This window comes from Alosa alosa, chromosome 20 (genome assembly GCF_017589495.1).
Source record: "Alosa alosa isolate M-15738 ecotype Scorff River chromosome 20, AALO_Geno_1.1, whole genome shotgun sequence".
Lineage (NCBI taxonomy): Eukaryota > Metazoa > Chordata > Actinopteri > Clupeiformes > Clupeidae > Alosa > Alosa alosa.
In genome coordinates, this window is record NC_063208.1 from 16,761,261 (window position 1) to 16,779,338 (window position 18,078).

At 42.1% G+C, this 18,078-nt stretch overlaps 1 protein-coding gene across 3 annotated transcripts; it reads left to right on the forward strand.

Annotated features, from left to right (window-relative positions):
• The first annotated feature begins 676 nt into the window (after positions 1-676).
• ldlrap1a (low density lipoprotein receptor adaptor protein 1a) lies at positions 677-15,216 on the forward strand. Of its 3 annotated transcripts, XM_048229041.1 has the most exons (10): positions 677-1,046; positions 6,104-6,246; positions 6,367-6,479; positions 7,353-7,467; positions 8,913-8,985; positions 9,174-9,266; positions 9,743-9,861; positions 10,064-10,098; positions 13,413-13,444; positions 14,495-15,216. In XM_048229041.1, the coding sequence occupies exons 1-10, from the start codon at positions 962-964 to the stop codon at positions 14,539-14,541; spliced, it is 855 nt and encodes a 284-aa protein (XP_048084998.1). In that variant the 5' UTR covers positions 677-961; the 3' UTR covers positions 14,542-15,216. The 3 variants fall into 3 exon arrangements, with proteins under 3 accessions (XP_048084998.1, XP_048084999.1, XP_048084997.1); XM_048229040.1 differs by lacking the exon at positions 13,413-13,444 and having other exon boundaries at positions 681-1,046; XM_048229042.1 differs by lacking the exons at positions 10,064-10,098; positions 13,413-13,444 and having other exon boundaries at positions 678-1,046.
• The last annotated feature ends 2,862 nt before the right edge of the window (positions 15,217-18,078 follow it).

Here is an 18,078-nt window from a genome sequence, read left to right on the forward strand (position 1 = left end):
GCCATGTAGTTAACAAAGTCACCTCTGCAATACTGTGAATGAGACAAATGAGTATTGGGGCTGCACAATTATCGCAATATGAACCAACGCAATTACCCAATTGTTAAATATATAAATAATCGTGCACAGTTATTTTTTGTCACCTTTCTGACTTTCATATTAATTTCATCCCCCTTGACTGTGGCACTTCTGGTTGTTGGGTGTGCATATAGTGTGTGAGGGGCACAGAAATTCTGATTGGTGAGCCTCACAGTTGGTCGGGGGTGTTGTGCTACTTGTGCACCAGGCGTGCTCACAAATCAGGCAATCAGGAAAAAAATCGCAATTAGATATTTTCCCCAAATCGTGCAGCAGACAGTAGCCTGAGTCAACTTTCTTTCAAATTAGGAATTTGTTTCAGACTCTGTTGTGGTGACCGTCAAATCTGCATGTGCCTGGTGTGGGTAGGCTAGGCTATATGGTAAAATAGCGGTAGGGCCTACTCGTAGAGAAAATGCAAAGAATGTATCAACGTCCAGCTCTTCTGCATTTAGGAATACTTTGAAAACCCCACATTGAAGTCCTCTTCATGACCACATGGGGGCACTCGAAATTTAAAACAAAGCTAGGATATTTGAATTGAAGCGTTGGCTGTAGGCTAAATAATACGTCACAGCGTAGAGTTCGTGGCGTTTATTTTAAAATTGCGTAAGGACCAGCTGTGTATTTGATTAAAGTCAAGAAATGTATGCTATGGTGTAAAATAACACATCCTGCTGTCACGCCTTCGTGTTTGCTATTCTCTGATTGACAGCTTCAACACCGCCCAGTTGGAAGGACAATCCTCATTCCCATGGGTTTCGGCATCCAAACGCAAACAAAAGTTGGAGAAGTAGCCTAGTTGAGACAGCGCATGGCAACGACAGAGTGCTGGACAGAGAGAGTGTAGATTTATATAATTTTTTTTATATCAGCTGTACATATGGATGCTCTTAAGTCCGCGGGGAGGGCTATTATTCGTAGTCCAAGTATGGCCAAACAATCTTGGAATTCAGGAAAACACAAAAGTAAGTAACCTATCCTGTGCCAATTATTTCTCTCCGATAGTCAACTTCTGAGAGTTGTGCAACGGTTGCCTGCGGGATCGGCTTGTTTTACCACTTTAGCGTAGAGTTCTGGTAGTAGGAGACCATTTATCCACTGTTATTCAGTCGAACTAAGAAAACAATGTAGCCTAGCGAGAAGCCGATTGTGCTGTGATTCGTTTTAGGTCTCTTCAATTTATATGCTGCTGTTTTGCGGTAGAAGAACTAGCCTAGATGGCAGTTCTATCGTAGGGTGCTGTCGTATTTCTAACTTGCACCGTTATTTCGTCTACATAACATGAATCCAAACGTGTTGATTACATTGTTGTCTTTTAGAACAGTGTCCAAAAATGTAGTTACTTTGTTGCATTACCTGTTGATAGGCCTGTGGGGTTCAAACAATCTGTTGTGGTTGTGCCTTGTGCTGATAACGTTAAGTCACGTGCGACGAAAAACTGTGCCATAACTTGTGAGGTCAAGGCAGCCCTAAAAAGCGGTCTTGCTACCTAAAGTTAGGCTACATTGCCAGTCAGTTATAGCAGTGTTTCTCAAACTTTTTTTCTGGGGACCAACTTTTTAAAAATGACAGACTATCTCGACCCAACTCGTGACTGTGGTATTTAACAAACTAGATCAGTGGTTATCAAACTTTTTCTTTCATTCCCCACTTTTTGGCATAATAGGCCTACTGTCGCGATCGAGGCGCCTGTCCCATACTCAAGTTTTTTTGGTGAATGCAGTAATCTTATTTGCTAGGTGAGGTAGGTGCTTGTCTTTGCCTTGTAACTGGACATTTTACTCATATCGCTAAGATGGGCCAGCTTCGTCAAGAAATGTTTATTAGTGAACGTGCTTGCAGATTCAAACATGCGCTCTTCCTCCAAGAAGAGGCTACTCGGAGCTCAAACACGCGCGACAGCACTTTACCTCGGCCACCTTGCCTCGCTGTGAAACAGTACAGCCTTTAGGTCAGCTACCATCTCTTCGCAAAGTGCGGAGAATAGACGCGCTTTTAAGGGCCGGGTTTTGGTGAAATTCACCACTCTCACAACAACGTTCAAAATCTCATGTAGGTCGGGTCTAACTAAACTGCCTTGACACGAGCGCTTCCCTGTGAATAACACAGTGCGTCCATTGGGCATCGGGTGCTACCTGGGCCCAGGCTACAGATAAAACAAATAACAAAAAAAAAACTCCTGTTTTTCACGTCAGTTCGCGCCCCACCTGGCATGTCTCCGCGACCCAGTAGTAGGTCGCGACCCACAGTTTGAGAAACGCTGGTTATAGTGTGCTCAGATATGTAGGGATAGACCGTTCTACATTTGACAGTAACAATCTACACTATTTAGGCCTAAACAAAAACATCCACAGTTAACCTTGCGATGCGTTTCCTTCAGTGTAAGAACAGGGTTAGGCTACTACATCAACAACGCTACTAAACAGTGATGTTCAGTCGTAGCCTTGTTGTCAAAGTAGGCTACTGCTATATCACTCAAAATATTTGATTTCACCTTTTTTGCTTTCAAGGCGACTGGTCGCCTAATGCATAGGCTAGCTCTGTGTATGATTTGTTAAACTAACCTTTTGTTGCTCTACTGACCTACTTTCACAAATGTTCTGCCTTCTGTCAAACTTTGGACATTTACTCCACATAGACGACAGGGAATCGAGACTATAGGCTACTTAACACAAATCCTGCAGATCAGCACTGAAGTATGCCTTGGTTTCCTTAAGAAGCTAATGGATCCTAGTCTTCCCTACATGACTTAGTAAGCCTATCCATACAGTGGTACTACACTCGGAACGGGATGATTCTTAACGTAGGTCTGTCATCAGCACAGATAATACTTCTGAGATGTATCCTAGGGAAACAATGTAATTTGTTATCAAGAAAGATAATCTGCTAATTACAATTCATGCTGTGTAAGATCATCTCATATTTCTTCTAACACCTTCCAGTAAGCTACCATTTTACGGACATCAGTCATTTTAATAGGTGGAAAATGTATTTTCCCTCCCTTCAAAGTCATGCCAGCTCAGAAGATGAACCATATAGCTTGCGGCAAATGCGTTGTAATGAGGAGTGGGCCGGGGAAGACTTTTATTGCATGCTTCAGTCTGAATATTGTGTGTGTGTGTGTGTGTGTGTGTGTATTTAAGCATGCACGTAGTTCATACTGAACATGGTGGCACAAGTATGGGTGACATACCTATTTGAGAACCTAGCAACCAGGGCTAATGTCCCTATGGTCCAGAGATTACCTAATTACATGGTTTTGGTCTCACATTTTTTACATATGGTCAGGAGTTGCGACTCGAGTTAAGCCCTTGTGTAAAAGCTTTTGTGATGGATTTCCATTTGGTAGTGAAAACAGCTAAACGGCACACTGCATCTCAGTCAGATACGCGTGCATGTGAAGTATTCGACAGAGAGATTATGGTAGCCATCTGTGACACATAGCCTTTTTTTATTCCAGGGGACAGTGTTTGTACCTCAGCGCTAGTTTTCCTCTGTCTGACTTCTCAGCTGGAAAAGTGTTTGGTTGCCCAGCACTGGCATTTTGATCAAAGATAGACGATACAACGCCTGGTCCAATGATGAAATCTCTACTTGAACTGTCTAAGAAGCTGCACAGTGATGTGAACAAGCTACTGTTGTGGGTCTTAAACATTGACTTACCGTTTAAAGTCTTGCTTTACTTTTCACAATATAATAGGACTTGAATCTGTTGCTGAGGGTTTAAATGTAGTTACAGATCAAGATGAGGAACAACATTGCACCATGATTCAGCAGCTGGTCAAGCAGCAACTGCCCCGGGATGTGGCAACTCAGATTCCTGCAGGGCATGTCACTAATAGCTTAATGCATTTATATTCACTTTAAAAGCCCAAAAATATCTTTCGGTAATGGAAGTGATGACTGTCACAACACATTAAATGACATTAATTCTCTCTATCCCGCCAACTGTTTCGTCAGAGGAAAAAAGAAGGCTGTATACATTAAAGATACATGAGTGACCATTTAAGTTGGTCTAATGGGTCTGCCCCAGTTTGCAAAAATTGGCTTTGCGTCTCACTTTCCCCAAAGGCCTCAAATCCCAAGCGAGTTATCTGGGGGGAAAGTACACACACACACACACACACATAGACGCACGGCACAAAACCCACATACTTTTCCCATTCTTAATCTTTTGGCATTTGAAGAGGATGAGAGTGTGTGAGTCAGGGATTGGAGGCCCCAGGTACCAGTGCGAAATGGCCCTCAGCCGGCATCATGGGGAGAAAGTGAGGGGCTTTTCTCTGTGATGGAGGGCGCCTGCGCGTCCCACTAATCAGAATAATGGAGATTGCCTGTCAGCCTGGCGATGTTATTGCGCTGTTATGCGCTTTTTTGCAGAGTCGGAGGATCACCTCCAGACTGCCGTCTCGAGCACTGAGGACAGTCATCAATAACTCTGGGAAAGATGCGTGTGTGTGGTGATGTGGGGGGATCTGCATTTAGAAAATTATTCAAAATTTCCAGCCCTGTCCGTGGTCTTCAATCACTTTTGGATGGTGTTGATTCAAGGCTATCGATCAACTCTGTGGTGCTCGTCTAGCGTTTCTGCGCTGCTTGTCCTCCATTACTGTCACTTGTTGTTCTTGGCTTCCTGCTCGCTCTCTTCCTCTCTCTCCCTCCATAATCTTATTTTAACCGTCATTTCTACTGTGAGATGTTGGGACTGGGTAGTCGTTTGTAAAATCCAATTGAATAAAACTGGGCTTTTCAGTCGAGGGGATGAGGAAGTTTCCCCTTTTCGTCAGATTTTATTACCAACAAAACAACAACACGTTACATTTAAATAGCGCTTTTCTCAACACTCAAAGCGCTCCACATGGAAGGGAGGACCTCACTAACCACCACCAATGTGTAGCACCCACCTGGGTGATGCACAAGAGCCATTATGCGCCAGAACACTCACCACACACCAGCTTGAGGTAGAGAGTGAAGGAGTGAATGAGCCAATTACAGTGGGGGATGATTAGGAGGCCAGATTAAATGAGCCAGGTTGGAAATCTAGCCAGGACACCGGGGAATCCCCTACTCTTTGCAATAAGTGCCATGGGATCTTTAATGACCACAGTGAGTCAGGACCTCGGTTTAATGTCTCATCCGATGGACTGCATCTCCTACAGTACAGTGTCTCCGTTACTGCATTGGGGCATTGGGATCGATCTTTTTGGCCAGAGGGAAGAGGGCCACCTACTGAACACCCACCATCACCACTTCCAGCAGCAACCTAGTTTTTCTCCCATCCAAGTACTAACCAGGCCCACACCCGCGCGCGCGCATCTTGAACACTTGATGCAGTAATTCATCTTACATTTTAGGAGGAGGTGTCCCTCCACCCATCCCACTGGAATTCACAAACACATTCTCAAACCATACTCCAGATTCCAGCTCAGAGCTTTGCTCATAGAAATGAGACAGGGGGCGAGAGAGAGAAGGACGAGTCTTGAGGATAGAGGAGCCCGTGGTCTTTTGTGATGCTTATCAAAGGCTTATCAGAGCTTTCCCCACACTACCATGGATATTTCATAAGCATAGTTTGGGGTTCAGAGGTAGGTCACCATGGGCTAGAGAGAGATAAGGTTTATGCCTGTCCCTGGAGCTTTTCAGACTAAGCTTGTTTTTATGTTATTTTGTCACTGTTTTGTTCAGTATGTCAATGCAAAACAGGGCCTCTCTTATCAGTGTGTGTCAGTTCAAGATCAAGGACGTCTCTTGTCCTGATTTTACTTGATTCACCTGGAAACCTGAATATTTACACAGATGCTATCTGTAGGACATAACCATATCTGGTAAATATTTACATTATCAAAGCTTAGCAGATATCTATACATACGCACTGTTGTGTGTAAACAAACAAAAGCAGTGCTTTACTGAACTTTGTCTCTCCAGACAGTTTTGTTATCCTTTAGTCCATGTGCTGCCAGGGGGGAAAAAGTTTACATTAGCAGAAGGTTGTTGATGTCCCATGACCTGCTTTGCTCCACAGAGCTTCCGGAGAATTGGACAGACACAAGGGAGACCATCCTGGAGGGCATGACCTTTAACCTCAGGCACCTGGGGATGACCCTGGTGGACCAACCGAAAGGCGAGGAGCTCTCGGCGGCAGCTGTCAAACGCATTGTCGCCACAGTGAGTCCATTGTGTGAAAAGATTTCTTTCTCTGTCGTGTTTTGATGAATTTGAAATAGTATTTTCTGAGCAGAAACTTTTATATTATTCTTCTGTTGTGAATGCTGTCTTCTTTTGTAGGCCAAAGCAAGTGGGAAGAAACTCCAAAAAGTTGCTTTAAAAGTTTCACCTCAGGGAATTATCCTCTGTGACTATGCAACCAAACAGCTGATCGAAAATGTGTCTATATACAGGTGAGTCTCCACTTCTAGAGACCTGAGGAGTCTTTTTGCTCTATCCAAAATTGTTTCAAGCTTTGTTCTATTTTCCTTTCTTCCTTGCAAATCCATCAGATAAGTCAGGCTAAGAAAGATTCTTCCTGACGGCTATAAAAAAAAACATTCCCTTAATGATGCCGTCTGTGATTTGACTTTGGTTTTGTGAAAGGCTGTTAATGTTTTAGGTCAACAGACAATACAGTAATACCTCTACCTCTTGTGCCCCCCCCCCCCCCAACTGCAGTTATTTCCCTGCTTGTCATTAGAGATTTAAGATCTCTCTCTCTCCCTCTCTCTGTTTCTTTCTCTTAGCTCTCTCTCTCTCTCACACACATATTCTCTTTCTTTCTCACACACTGTCCTACACCACAGATCACATATCCCAGCACATATGCTCTCAGTGTTTTCTTGCTGAGGAGGAATGCCTAATAAATGTCTCTTAAGTCTTCGTTGCAGGACTGTTTCCCATAAATCTTTGCTGCTCACAGCTGGGTGGGCAGCGCACGTGTTGTTGGACGTAATGTTGTCCACATTCTCTCTCTCTCTCTTTCCCCCTCTTGCTCTCACCCTCTCACACGCAGACCTAGATTGCACATATGGACAGACTTAGAAGAATAACAACTCAAGCAAATTCCAGGCCCCCACACCCTCTAAAAAATGTCAGGCCATTCACAATTTTAAAGGAAAAGCTTCCTGGCCTCAATAATCCAGGCTCACTACATTTTGTGCTAGATGTTGTCTGCTGTATTTGTATGTAAACCTATGGACAATGGTGCCTTTACTGGCAGGGAGAGGTCTGACATTTCTGCGACCTTTCTTTCTCCCCCTTACCCATTTCCCCCTTTCCAGAATATCCTATTGCACTGCAGACAAGATGCACGACAAGGTGTTTGCCTACATCGCCCAAAACCAACAGAACCAGACTCTGGAGTGCCATGCATTCCTCTGCGCCAAAAGAAAAGTGGTAAGTGTTTTTAATTCTTTAAATTCCTGAACCAAACACCTGACTCATGATTCACATATCAGACTTGCTTTTAGTACAAGGTAGTTTGATTTGTCATGACTTGCCCAACTACACCTCTGAATAGGTCTTAGCTTTCCCCTGACACAAGTAGCCCCAGCAGGACTGTATGAAATGAAAACTGTGTAGAGAAAAGTAGTAATAACAGGGTTGTGGTTGAATTCTCAAGAAGCTGTATACTGTTAAATTCCTCTTTTGTAAGTGCTGTAGGCCACCTTGGATGGAAGTGTGGGATACATTTGAGTATAACTAGATGTACCGCAGAGCGGTATAAAATATGACCGCCGCCCAGTCCAGCACATTTTTTCCACAAAAATAAATCACGCTGAAAGGCCTATATAATTCTAACTGTCTCACTAAATTGCATTATCCACACTCAATTCTCACTGGTATCTGCTAGACAACAAGTACCAAAACATGATTAGTTCATAGATTTCACATGTAAAATTCATTTTATACAACCCCACCCCCATCTTGCCTGTTCATAATTCTGAGAAATTCTTGAATTGTGTGCGTGTACATGTTTATGTTTATGTTTGTGGGTGTGTGTGTTTGTGTGCGTGCTTGTGTGTTTGCCTGCGTATGTGTGTTTGTGCATGTGCATGCATGTGTACATATGTCTAAAAAATTGGTCATCCTAGGCCCTACGGTTCTCAAGATATTCACAGAAAACTGTGTCTGCCCTACCCTCCTTTCGGGGGGTCCAGTACAGCGGGGGGGCTACAGATCAAAACAAAAAACGATGGTTCCATGCTATCCATGTGGGGTTACATGCCCACCAAGTTTCGTGTACCCCGGTCTTTCAGTGTCCCGGGAATCCTTGTTGGTGTACGGTCACTAAATGTACTCATAAATTATTTTATTGTAAGGCCCCCCATGAACGAAAGTTCACAAAACTTGGCATGCATTCAGAGGGTGTCATAATGATCCTACACTTTCAATTTCGTGCAGTTTTGACCATGTCAGCCAGAGATATTGTGATGAAAACACCTAATTTTTTGCTTTTTAATTTTTAACTAGGTGGCGCTATACATGAAATAAGTGGTAATGGGATGGGTTGACATGCCCCCTTAAGACCAACATACAAAAAAAGGTGGACCTCCTAGGCCCTACGGTTCTCGAGATATTCACAGAAAACTGTCTCCGGCCACCTACAGGCCGAAAGAAAAAGACGGAAAAAGAAAATCTGACTAAACCTATATGACCGGGTCATAATAAAGTATAACACAATAGTGTGTCATAAGAGGGTTTTCGTGTTTGAATCAAGGAGCAATTTCTATTTTGTACTGTTTTGAACTGTAAGTCACTTTGAATAAAAGTGTTGGATTAATGTAAATGAATGATCGTGTAAATGCATGAATAACAACTTCAATGTCTCTTCCCTGTAGGCTCAAGCAGTGACTCTCACTGTGGCTCAAGCCTTCAAAGTTGCTTTTGAGTTCTGGCAGGTGGCCAAAGAAGGTATTCAATTTTGTGCTGTCCCTGGGTTTCTTTATTGTGCTCTAAATGCTGTGCGGTGGCAGGGATGAGAACAGTTTGGTGGGGAAAGTGGATTTGGTTAATGGGGAATAGAGGAGAATGGGAAATGTAATTATGGAGTTGATGTAGAGAGATGATGATGATGTGCCATCTGTCCTCGCTCCTCGCAGAGAAAGAGCAGCGGGTAAAGTCCAGCTCTGTCCAAGAAGTTACCGACAACGCCCAGACATGTCCAGAGATGTCCACCAATTTACAGGGACCAGGTAGTTTGTACACATTCACACTATAAAACACTACAGGCCTCAAATAGAATGCTCGGCAAAGTGCAAAGTCAGTCTATGAGCCGAGTTCTTGTGCATGAACTAACGGCATCATGTTGCATGAGACCGCTTTTATCTGACCCACCGATGTCTGTGATTAAATTATTTCTTATTGTATTAAAATTTGCACAAATACAAGCTTTAGTTCAACTTAAGACTTCATTTGAATGAATGTCCTGTTTTAATCGAAGCACATATAAACTCATGCACACCTTTTTATTTATTTTATGATATCAAACAAACAAGCAAACATGCATGTTCATTATCTCCCTCGTGTCCTCATCCACACAGAAGATTCCTTTCTGAGTCTATGCCTAAACGCATCGATTGTGGCCAGAATGGGCAATCATTAGCTACAAAGAAAGCACTGTCTATATGTAACACTGTATGCATTTGTTTGTCATGCTCTTTTTTTGTAGATGTAGCTACAGGGAATCTGTTGGACTTTGATAGCTCCTGTAAGATTGTGGATGATGTTGACAATCGAAAGAACCTTGTGACTAACCTCAACAGGCCTGATAACAACAACACCATCTGGGTAAGACCATTTCTAGTCACATGTTTATTTTTATTACCATTTCAACATCATTTCCCAATTCATAGTTAAAGATTTTGCCAACTGAGTTCAATAGAATTATAGCCTTGATTGTTCTCTTTGAAATCCTCTTGGAGTAATAGTATGAAATCTGAGCTGACTTCAAAAGAAAACATACTTAGGAAGTGTTTTCATCACTTGACAGGAAATTGATGATGGCTTGGATGAAGCGTTTTCAAGGTAAGTTCATATAACTGTCAGATTTCTCAGGGGGCGTCCTCTTGGGCTGATACTGTTGTGCATCACTCTAATCCACACGTACCAAACCGATCTTTTTTTCCTCCGTCTTCCCTGGAACCGTATCAAGAATATTTGCGTCCAAACGGATCCATCTCAACACGACTCAACACGTTACTTCATATCCCAGGCCTATAGGTGGCACTGTTTCTTTACAGAAATTGACCAAAGCTTGCGCTGACAGAATAGTCTACGACGAAATGGCTAGTGCAAGGAAACCAGAATTGTTTGTGTGGACTTACAGTGAACTGTCAACTGTAGTAAACTGTAAAACTAATAAACTTAATTTTTACGGTTTGTGAAGGGTGCAGTGCAGTCCCGTCCTTTATTTGGCTAACGCAGGTAAAAATAATCTCCTTTACTTTCTTTGGTTGTAGGATAGTCCGCGATTCACATTAGTTTTGGTTATCACCGCAAGTGCAAAGGCTAGGCGTACCCAAGTTCTAGGGCTATTCCGTCGCCACATTGATAATATTGCTATAATAGCCTTACAGTCGATACGTTTGCTTGCATCAAATCGCGCATTCGCATTTAGTGTGCATCTATAGGCTTAACATGAGTTTTAAGCGTCTTTGTAGCTCATATCTGACTTCACTATGAATGCATTTATTATAACCGCCGCGCAGGTTTAGTCAGTTTTTTTTTTTGTGTTTTTTTTTTCGCATGCCCAAATTTCCGTCAAGGATTCCCGGGACACTGAAAGACCGGGGTACACAAAACTTGGTGGGCATGTAACCCCACATGGACAGCGTGGAACCATCGTTTTTTGTTTTGATCTGTAGCCCCCCCGCTGGACTGGACCCCCGAAAGGAGTGTAGGGCAGACAGTTTTCTGTGAATATCTTGAGAACTGTAGGGCCTAGGATGACCATTTTTTTCCGTATGTTTGCCTCCAGGGGTCATGTTAACCCATTTCATGTGCACACATGTGCACAAACAGATACACACGCACACACATACATTCACAGTAATCATATGTATGACACATACTCACACAGTAGACATATGTACGCATGCATGCACAGGCACATACACAGGCAGACACACAAGCACGCACGCACACACACACACACACACACACACATAACATAAACATGTACATGCACACAATTCAAGAATTTCTCAGAATTATGAACAGGCAAGATGGAGGTGGGGTTGTATAAAATGAATTTTACATGTGAAATCAATGAACTAATCATGTTTTGGTACTTGTTGTCTAGCAGATACCAGTGAGAATTGAGTGTGGATAATGCAATTTAGTGAGACAGTTAGAATCCTATAGGCCTTTCAGCGTGATTTATTTTTGTGGAAAAAATGTGCTGGACTGGGCGGCGGTCATATTTTGTACCGCTCTGCGGTACATCTAGTTTATGTTGTAAGACATGTAAAATAAATGAATGACACCGGCACTACGCACAAATTAATGTAAACTTACACCGCACTTTCCTAATAACTTAAGTTCTCTCGCGTCACTGACAGTAGCTAGAATGCATAAAAAAACACCGGGAAAAACATTGTTCAGTCCACCAAGTCATAAGCTATCGGCGCTGCGCAGCACCAGTTGTGATATTTATCCTACGGAGTATAATCGTAGGTAATGTCATGTATGAAAACTAGTATTGTTAGGCAATAGGCTACAATAAGTGTCAAGTCCAGGGCAGCTGTTGCGATGACATCATCGATACGCAAGTAGGATGTGCGGTTTCACTGTCCAAACGAATTCAAAAGGGCTACGCTTTCAAATTTTTCCACTGTGGGACCAGGTTTCAAAAAAGTGCGGTTTCGGGCAGTGCGTCGTTTACAGGATTCGTTTGGACGCTCGGCCAAGACGAAGCAAAACCTCTGCGTTTAACCCAAAAAGCGTCTCCGTGTGGACGGGCTCTAACAAGAGAAGGTTGGCAGACTCGGCCTTGTAAAACGAACAGCTTGGAAATGAGCTTGCAGGGGAGAAAAAATGTAAATGACCTGATTTCCAACATCTGATGCTTTTACTGAGGGTTGAGAACCGAGAGGGGGGTGGATGTTACAAGTATAAGTAAGTATATATACTTTTTTGATCCCGTGAGGGAAATTTGGTCTCTGCATTTAACCCAATCGGTGAATTAGTGTAACACAAACGTCACACAGTGAGGTGAAGCACACACTAATCCCGGTGCGCTGCCTGCTACAACGGCGGCGCTCGGGGAGCAGTGAGGGGTTAGGTGCCTTGCTCAAGGGCACTTCAGCCGCAGCCCACTGGTCGGGGCTCGAACCGGCAACCCTCCGGTTACAAGTCCAGAGTGCTAACCAGTGGGCCACGGCTGCCCCAATGTTGCTATTTATCAAAGGCATCTCCTCAGTTGCAAAGTAATGATCTAAAGAAGAGTAAGTAAAAACACACATTTATAATGATATAAACACAAGGTTTAAGTATGCTTTTGGTTTGACAGTTTCCGCTCCATGGGATCTGTTGTCACATTGGCCACTTTATATGATACCCTTGAACAGAACAGGAAGAAAATGTTAGTTTTAGTGATGCATTGAGTGACTGAGTGTATTGTTGGTTTCTTTAATGTATCAGATAGGTAGTTAGGTGGAAAATGTGGCAGTTTTTTTAAGTTTATTTGTTCAGTTAGCTGGTTGGGAAACTACTAAGTTACTGCTAGGAAACTACTGGTTGTTTTTAAACCATTTCTGTCACCTTTAGCCTTCCTTTTGTAGGTCGCCAAATTCGAATGCAAGTCAGCAGCCTGCTGCCAATTTCCAAATGACCGTTTTAATGCCCATTCTTTACTTAATTCATATGAAGGAGGACCTGTAAGTCATCTTGCCCTGGGGAAAACACCTTAGTTGAAGTGGCATGGTTGAGGTGGTGGCCACTGCCTTCAGACTTTCTCTAAAAATATTGTTGAAATGGCTTCCTAGTCTATTTTATCTTGAGAATATCCGGCTTGAAATATTGGATTTGGATAATCAGTCAGTTAAAAAAAAAGTCTTACCTCGTGCACATGATTACAAACTCTTTATACACAGAGGAGGGTCAGAGCAGCCATCTCCTGATTTAAAGCTGGCTATGCATTTTCAAAACAATACTAAGTCTTATAATTCGATGTACGTAACAGTCTTCCTCGATGAACATATAATTGTTGTCGTTTACATAATTTCTGGGTGAACTCATTAATGCTCTGCCACAGAAGAAGATTAAAAAGCATCACAGAATTCCACACAATTCCACACTGTAAAGGCCCCCTCATACCAGTCTTTCTTTGTACCCCATAGCTGCAGTTTGGATAACTTTCGGTCTTCTTCAGGTAACGTTGTGATTGTGTCCAGAATTTGTCAATCCCATAGTATTGCTCCCTCAGTCCCACCCCCCACCCCTGCGTAGCCTCATCTCTCTCCTACCCCTCCTCCTCACTCCGCCCTTCCCATAAACCCATGGAAATGTGTCAGAACTCTGCCCGTCTTACTGGAAAACATGATGGTATAGAGCCGGTTTCCTGTACATGGATTAAGCCTAGTCCTTGAGTAAAAAGCTTTCCTTCAATGGAAATCTCCACTAAAGTTCTTTTTTAGTGCATGACTAAGCCTAAGCCATATACAGAAAGCCGGCCTGATGATGCTTTAGTAGTAGCACTCTCTCCTGAAAGGAGACAAATATTGAGGCTGCGGTTATGGAACAGGTCCTTCTTCCTCCTCTTGGCTAACATGCAGTAAGGCAGAGTTCTGAGCCAGCGCCACCACCCCACTCCCACTCCCACCTTCATGACCTCATTCACCTCCTCCTCAACCTGGCGAAGGGCAATGCCACAACGCCTCCAAAAAGCCTTGTTTGTCCTTAAACTGTAGTGCTTTTGACCTCATGCTCCTTGTTTGTTTGTCTTCTAGGTGTGTATGTGTCTGTGTATTTCTTATCAGGACAGACAGACGGGACAAAAAAACACTGCAAATTGTAGATGCAGAATGTCACGGCATCATTTGAACTGAAATGGTTGTATTATGAATAAATACAGTTTTGGGGGTTTTGAGGTGACTTTTGGATTGAGGCAGATTAAATGAAAGCTAGTGTTCAACAGAGTTGAACAGTGGTGGACTTTGACTTCCTTTCTTGCAGTGTACAGATGACTAATAACAGACAGACTAATACCACAAATAGCATTGCATTACTCTTTATCATTAGTCACATACAGATACAATTATGTAGCTTTGACCAATATTAACAACAAATCTTAACAATGTCAATCCTATGTCATGTCTAATCAAGCAATGAAATACATTTCAAGACTGTACATATAGTAAATATTTATGCCTTTCACTTCTAAAAGACTGATCTCTCCACATTTCTCTCCTTATCACGCCAGACTGGCAGAGGCTCGTACTAACCCCCAGGTCCTGGACATTGGGGTGACTCCTCTGGACTGGAACACGGACCCCGACTGGGACAAAGCCAATGGGAACCCCCCCAGGTCAGATGACCCGTTTGGGTTCTGAGAACCAGACCATGGCAAGGCACTCTGGAGATGAAAGCATAGATGGGAACAGAGGTCACAGTGTATGACACCATCTTTGGAATGCCCACTGCTAAGAATGACAATGAATAGATAGCACTTTCATTCTTTAATAGTCAACCAATGTAGAGCTTTGCTCACCATGCCAATATTATGTAGATGTTACTTTTAAAGCTGGACGACCTCAGCATTCATACATTTTCTTGATTGGATGATTTTACTCAAGGATCTTATTCTCACTTGTATTTAACTACATCAGTATTATTTAGATTTGCATATATTTATCAGTTCTTCCATAGTCCTTACTGTAGCGTAAACAAACATGCTATGATGACAGTTAGAGCAGTGTATAAATGGCAATCACGGACTAATCACTGATTTAAATTCCGTTATGAATTATTATGAATATATCAAATGCTATATTTTTGAGTTTATTTTGTAATAAAAAAACTTGAACATAACCTTAAAATTGAAAACAAGTGCTTCCCTCTCTCACAGAGAGGATTCTGCAGCAGTTTGAATAATACATTTCTGTATTATATTGATAACTAAATAAATATACAATTTAATAATGATGGATGTCTTTTTTTGCCTCAATTAATAGCAATTAAGTTACATTTATTATTACTTGTAATGGTTCATGTGAACAGCAAGAGTTGAAACATGTCTTTCAAACAAAACCGGCTGTCCCTTTAGAGCACATCTGGATTCACTCCTGTGAAAAGTGATTATGCCGCCCATTGCCATGCTTTTGTAAGAGACCAGTGAAATGAATGCTTGTCGGCCATTTTCAAACCAGAAAGAAAGGATGGAGCCCCTAGAAATTATCCACTTACAGCTGTAGGGGGCAGCACATTCACACTCAGCCTACATCTCCCCTTGAGCAGATCTGTGAGACACTTACTGTCTACTATGGCAGTGACCTATTATACTGGTCTTGAAATGCCATCCTATACAGATGCACAGCTCCTAGGCCGTAAGCAGTTTATCCACTTAACGGTCTTTTTTGTGCTGAGTGGTTTTGTGATATGTTTGTTTGTGTACATATTTGAAGGCAGCTGACTCATTTGTTTGCCAAAATGGACGAAGATGATCATGTAACGATGAGAAGTGAAGGAAGTGAAATGTTGGGATGGAAAAAGATGGGACTCATGGATGGATTCATGTAAAAGTATAGCAGTAATGTCACCCACAATGGACCACTCTGGAATGTCTTTAATGCTTTGAGTTTATGTGCACTCAATTTCCGTCAGGCCTAAAGCAGCCAAAGAATGGGGTCAGGGGGAATAAAACAACCAAAAGTCTTATTCAGCAAAGAAAATGCCCTGCCAACAGTACTGTTTACCTCGATCAAACCCCTGAAAGCAACCCGGAATAGCCTACTTGTTATTCAGCATATTTTCTTAATGTTTCTTTTTTTTATGACTCACTGGGGCTCCATTTTTAGGCTCTATGATTTTTCCCCAAGTGGAGACAGGCATTTTGGTTTCCTCCTTGCTTCGGTGGAAAAGAATAGTGTGTAGTTGTGAGTTTTGTTTTTGGCTTGCCTAAGCATATCAATGCCTTTAAATAATGCAGGTAGTTTAAGTAAGGCTGTCAGGATGAATTTTCTGCATATGTTATGGCTGTGAGAATGTAGTGTGTGTGTCTGCGTGAGTGTGTGGGATGAGCCGCGTGACGCAGGGCCCTCCAGAGGACTCTTGACACACATGGCCTCAGCGGTGAAACGTGGCAGAAAACGTGTGTGGGGAGGTGCAGACCGATACAGAAAGGCAGAGACCCGCTCTTACTCCCCACAACCACACAGTGTTGGCTTCAGTTTCTCTGTTATTGCATTAAAATAAATGTGCTAATCTGGTACAGGTTACCATGCGCACACACTTACCTTCAGTACAAGAACCTCAATCTCTCTTTGAGGTGATTACTATCTGTTTTGTAATTTTATCAGTAACAACAGTAACCATAAGCAATAAAGGCTTCACGTCTATAGGGTTAAGAAACGGGGGTAGTCTTAAGCTTTACAGTTCAGTGATGACAAATACACTGGTTATTTGTAATTCATGATGTGTCCGAAAATTTCCCTTAAAAAAGGTGGTCAGTATAATCAGAAAAATAGTAAGGGACAAACAATGTTGCAACTGACATAATTGTATTGACATGAAGGCCATTCTCATAGTTTTCGTCTTTCAGCTGCTTTACATTCTCCATTAATATTTCACTTGGCAAGGGGGAAAATATTGTTGGGGTTATAGTATTCCTCTAGGGAATTAAGCAATTTCCCTATAGAGTAGGTTTTCAAATTTACCTTCAAAATGCCATAGGCACCAACCACAGGATGGTGACCTTGTAGTTTAGCTACTGAAATTCACTGACTCAGTGAAAGCGTCTAGATTGAGGTGAAGATTTGATCCATCATCAAATTCTTGCTACGGCCTACTTAAGCCTACTGCTTTTTACTGTGAGGTCATGGATAGCGCGCACGCCATTGTGGCCAGATGAGGTCCTAGAGATCCTCAGAGATTGATGACACAAAGCAACATTTGGACCACGGAACAACCCAACAGTTTCATTCTTCATTCACATGCTGCCTCCACATTTGTAGTTCGTCAAATTGACTTGTTAGATTCAAAACATTGACTACAGACATGACTTTCTCCTGAAACAAGACACGCTATGTACCTTTAAGTAAGTTTTACGAAGAACACCATGCTAGTTAGGTAGGCTACTGTAGGTAACACCTGACAAGCAGTCAATGATAGCCTACCAAAGCATAAAATACCACGAGGCAACACATGTTGAAAATATGTGACACTTTATTTTTGTTACATTATTGAACATATACTTTTTTTTATAACGGTATAAATCGTATAATTTCCGTTTAGAATTGCAGAATCATGCTAGCCCTCATGAAGCTTTTATGACTAACAACTGACATAGACTTGATGATTGACATAAAACAATCAGCTATACGTTTTATTTTGTTTCTTTATGTCCATGCGTCTTATTAAATCCATCTATTGTGGTACAAATGTATTTTAAATAGCATAACTGTAGTATACACTGTTTTTTGTTATACTTGTCACCATCTGCTGTCTTGGGTGCTTTAAGGCTTGTTAGTCTAATGAAATCAAATTGAAGGCATACTGCTCATAGCCAGAACTGCCAAGTCACAAATGTATGTACAAGAAAAGCATTTTAAACATACCCTCTTAACCTGAATAGACAAAAAAAAACACATTAAAACAGTATTAATGAAGTACTTGTGCTAAAAGGAAACAAGCAAGCTGAGAGAGTTAAATTGTACTTAAACTCTGCTATTTGCTGTAAGCCCATAAAAGAAGAGCACAAGTCTTGGCATTTCAGACATGAGGCTTCTAATTAAAGAGAGAGCAGACACGTGTGTGTCTGTGTGTGTTTGTGTATGCTTGTTCATAGAG

What these genes read in the sequence shown, in the direction of transcription:
- ldlrap1a (XM_048229040.1), top strand. Translation starts at nt 962, where the DNA reads ATGGATGCTCTTAAGTCCGCGGGGAGGGCTATTATTCGTAGTCCAAGT. An exon ending in CTGGCAGGTGGCCAAAGAAG is followed by an intron (nt 8,986 to 9,173) that starts GTATTCAATTTT and finishes CGCTCCTCGCAG; the next exon opens with AGAAAGAGCAGCGGGTAAAG. An exon ending in CACCAATTTACAGGGACCAG is followed by an intron (nt 9,267 to 9,742) that starts GTAGTTTGTACA and finishes CTTTTTTTGTAG; the next exon opens with ATGTAGCTACAGGGAATCTG.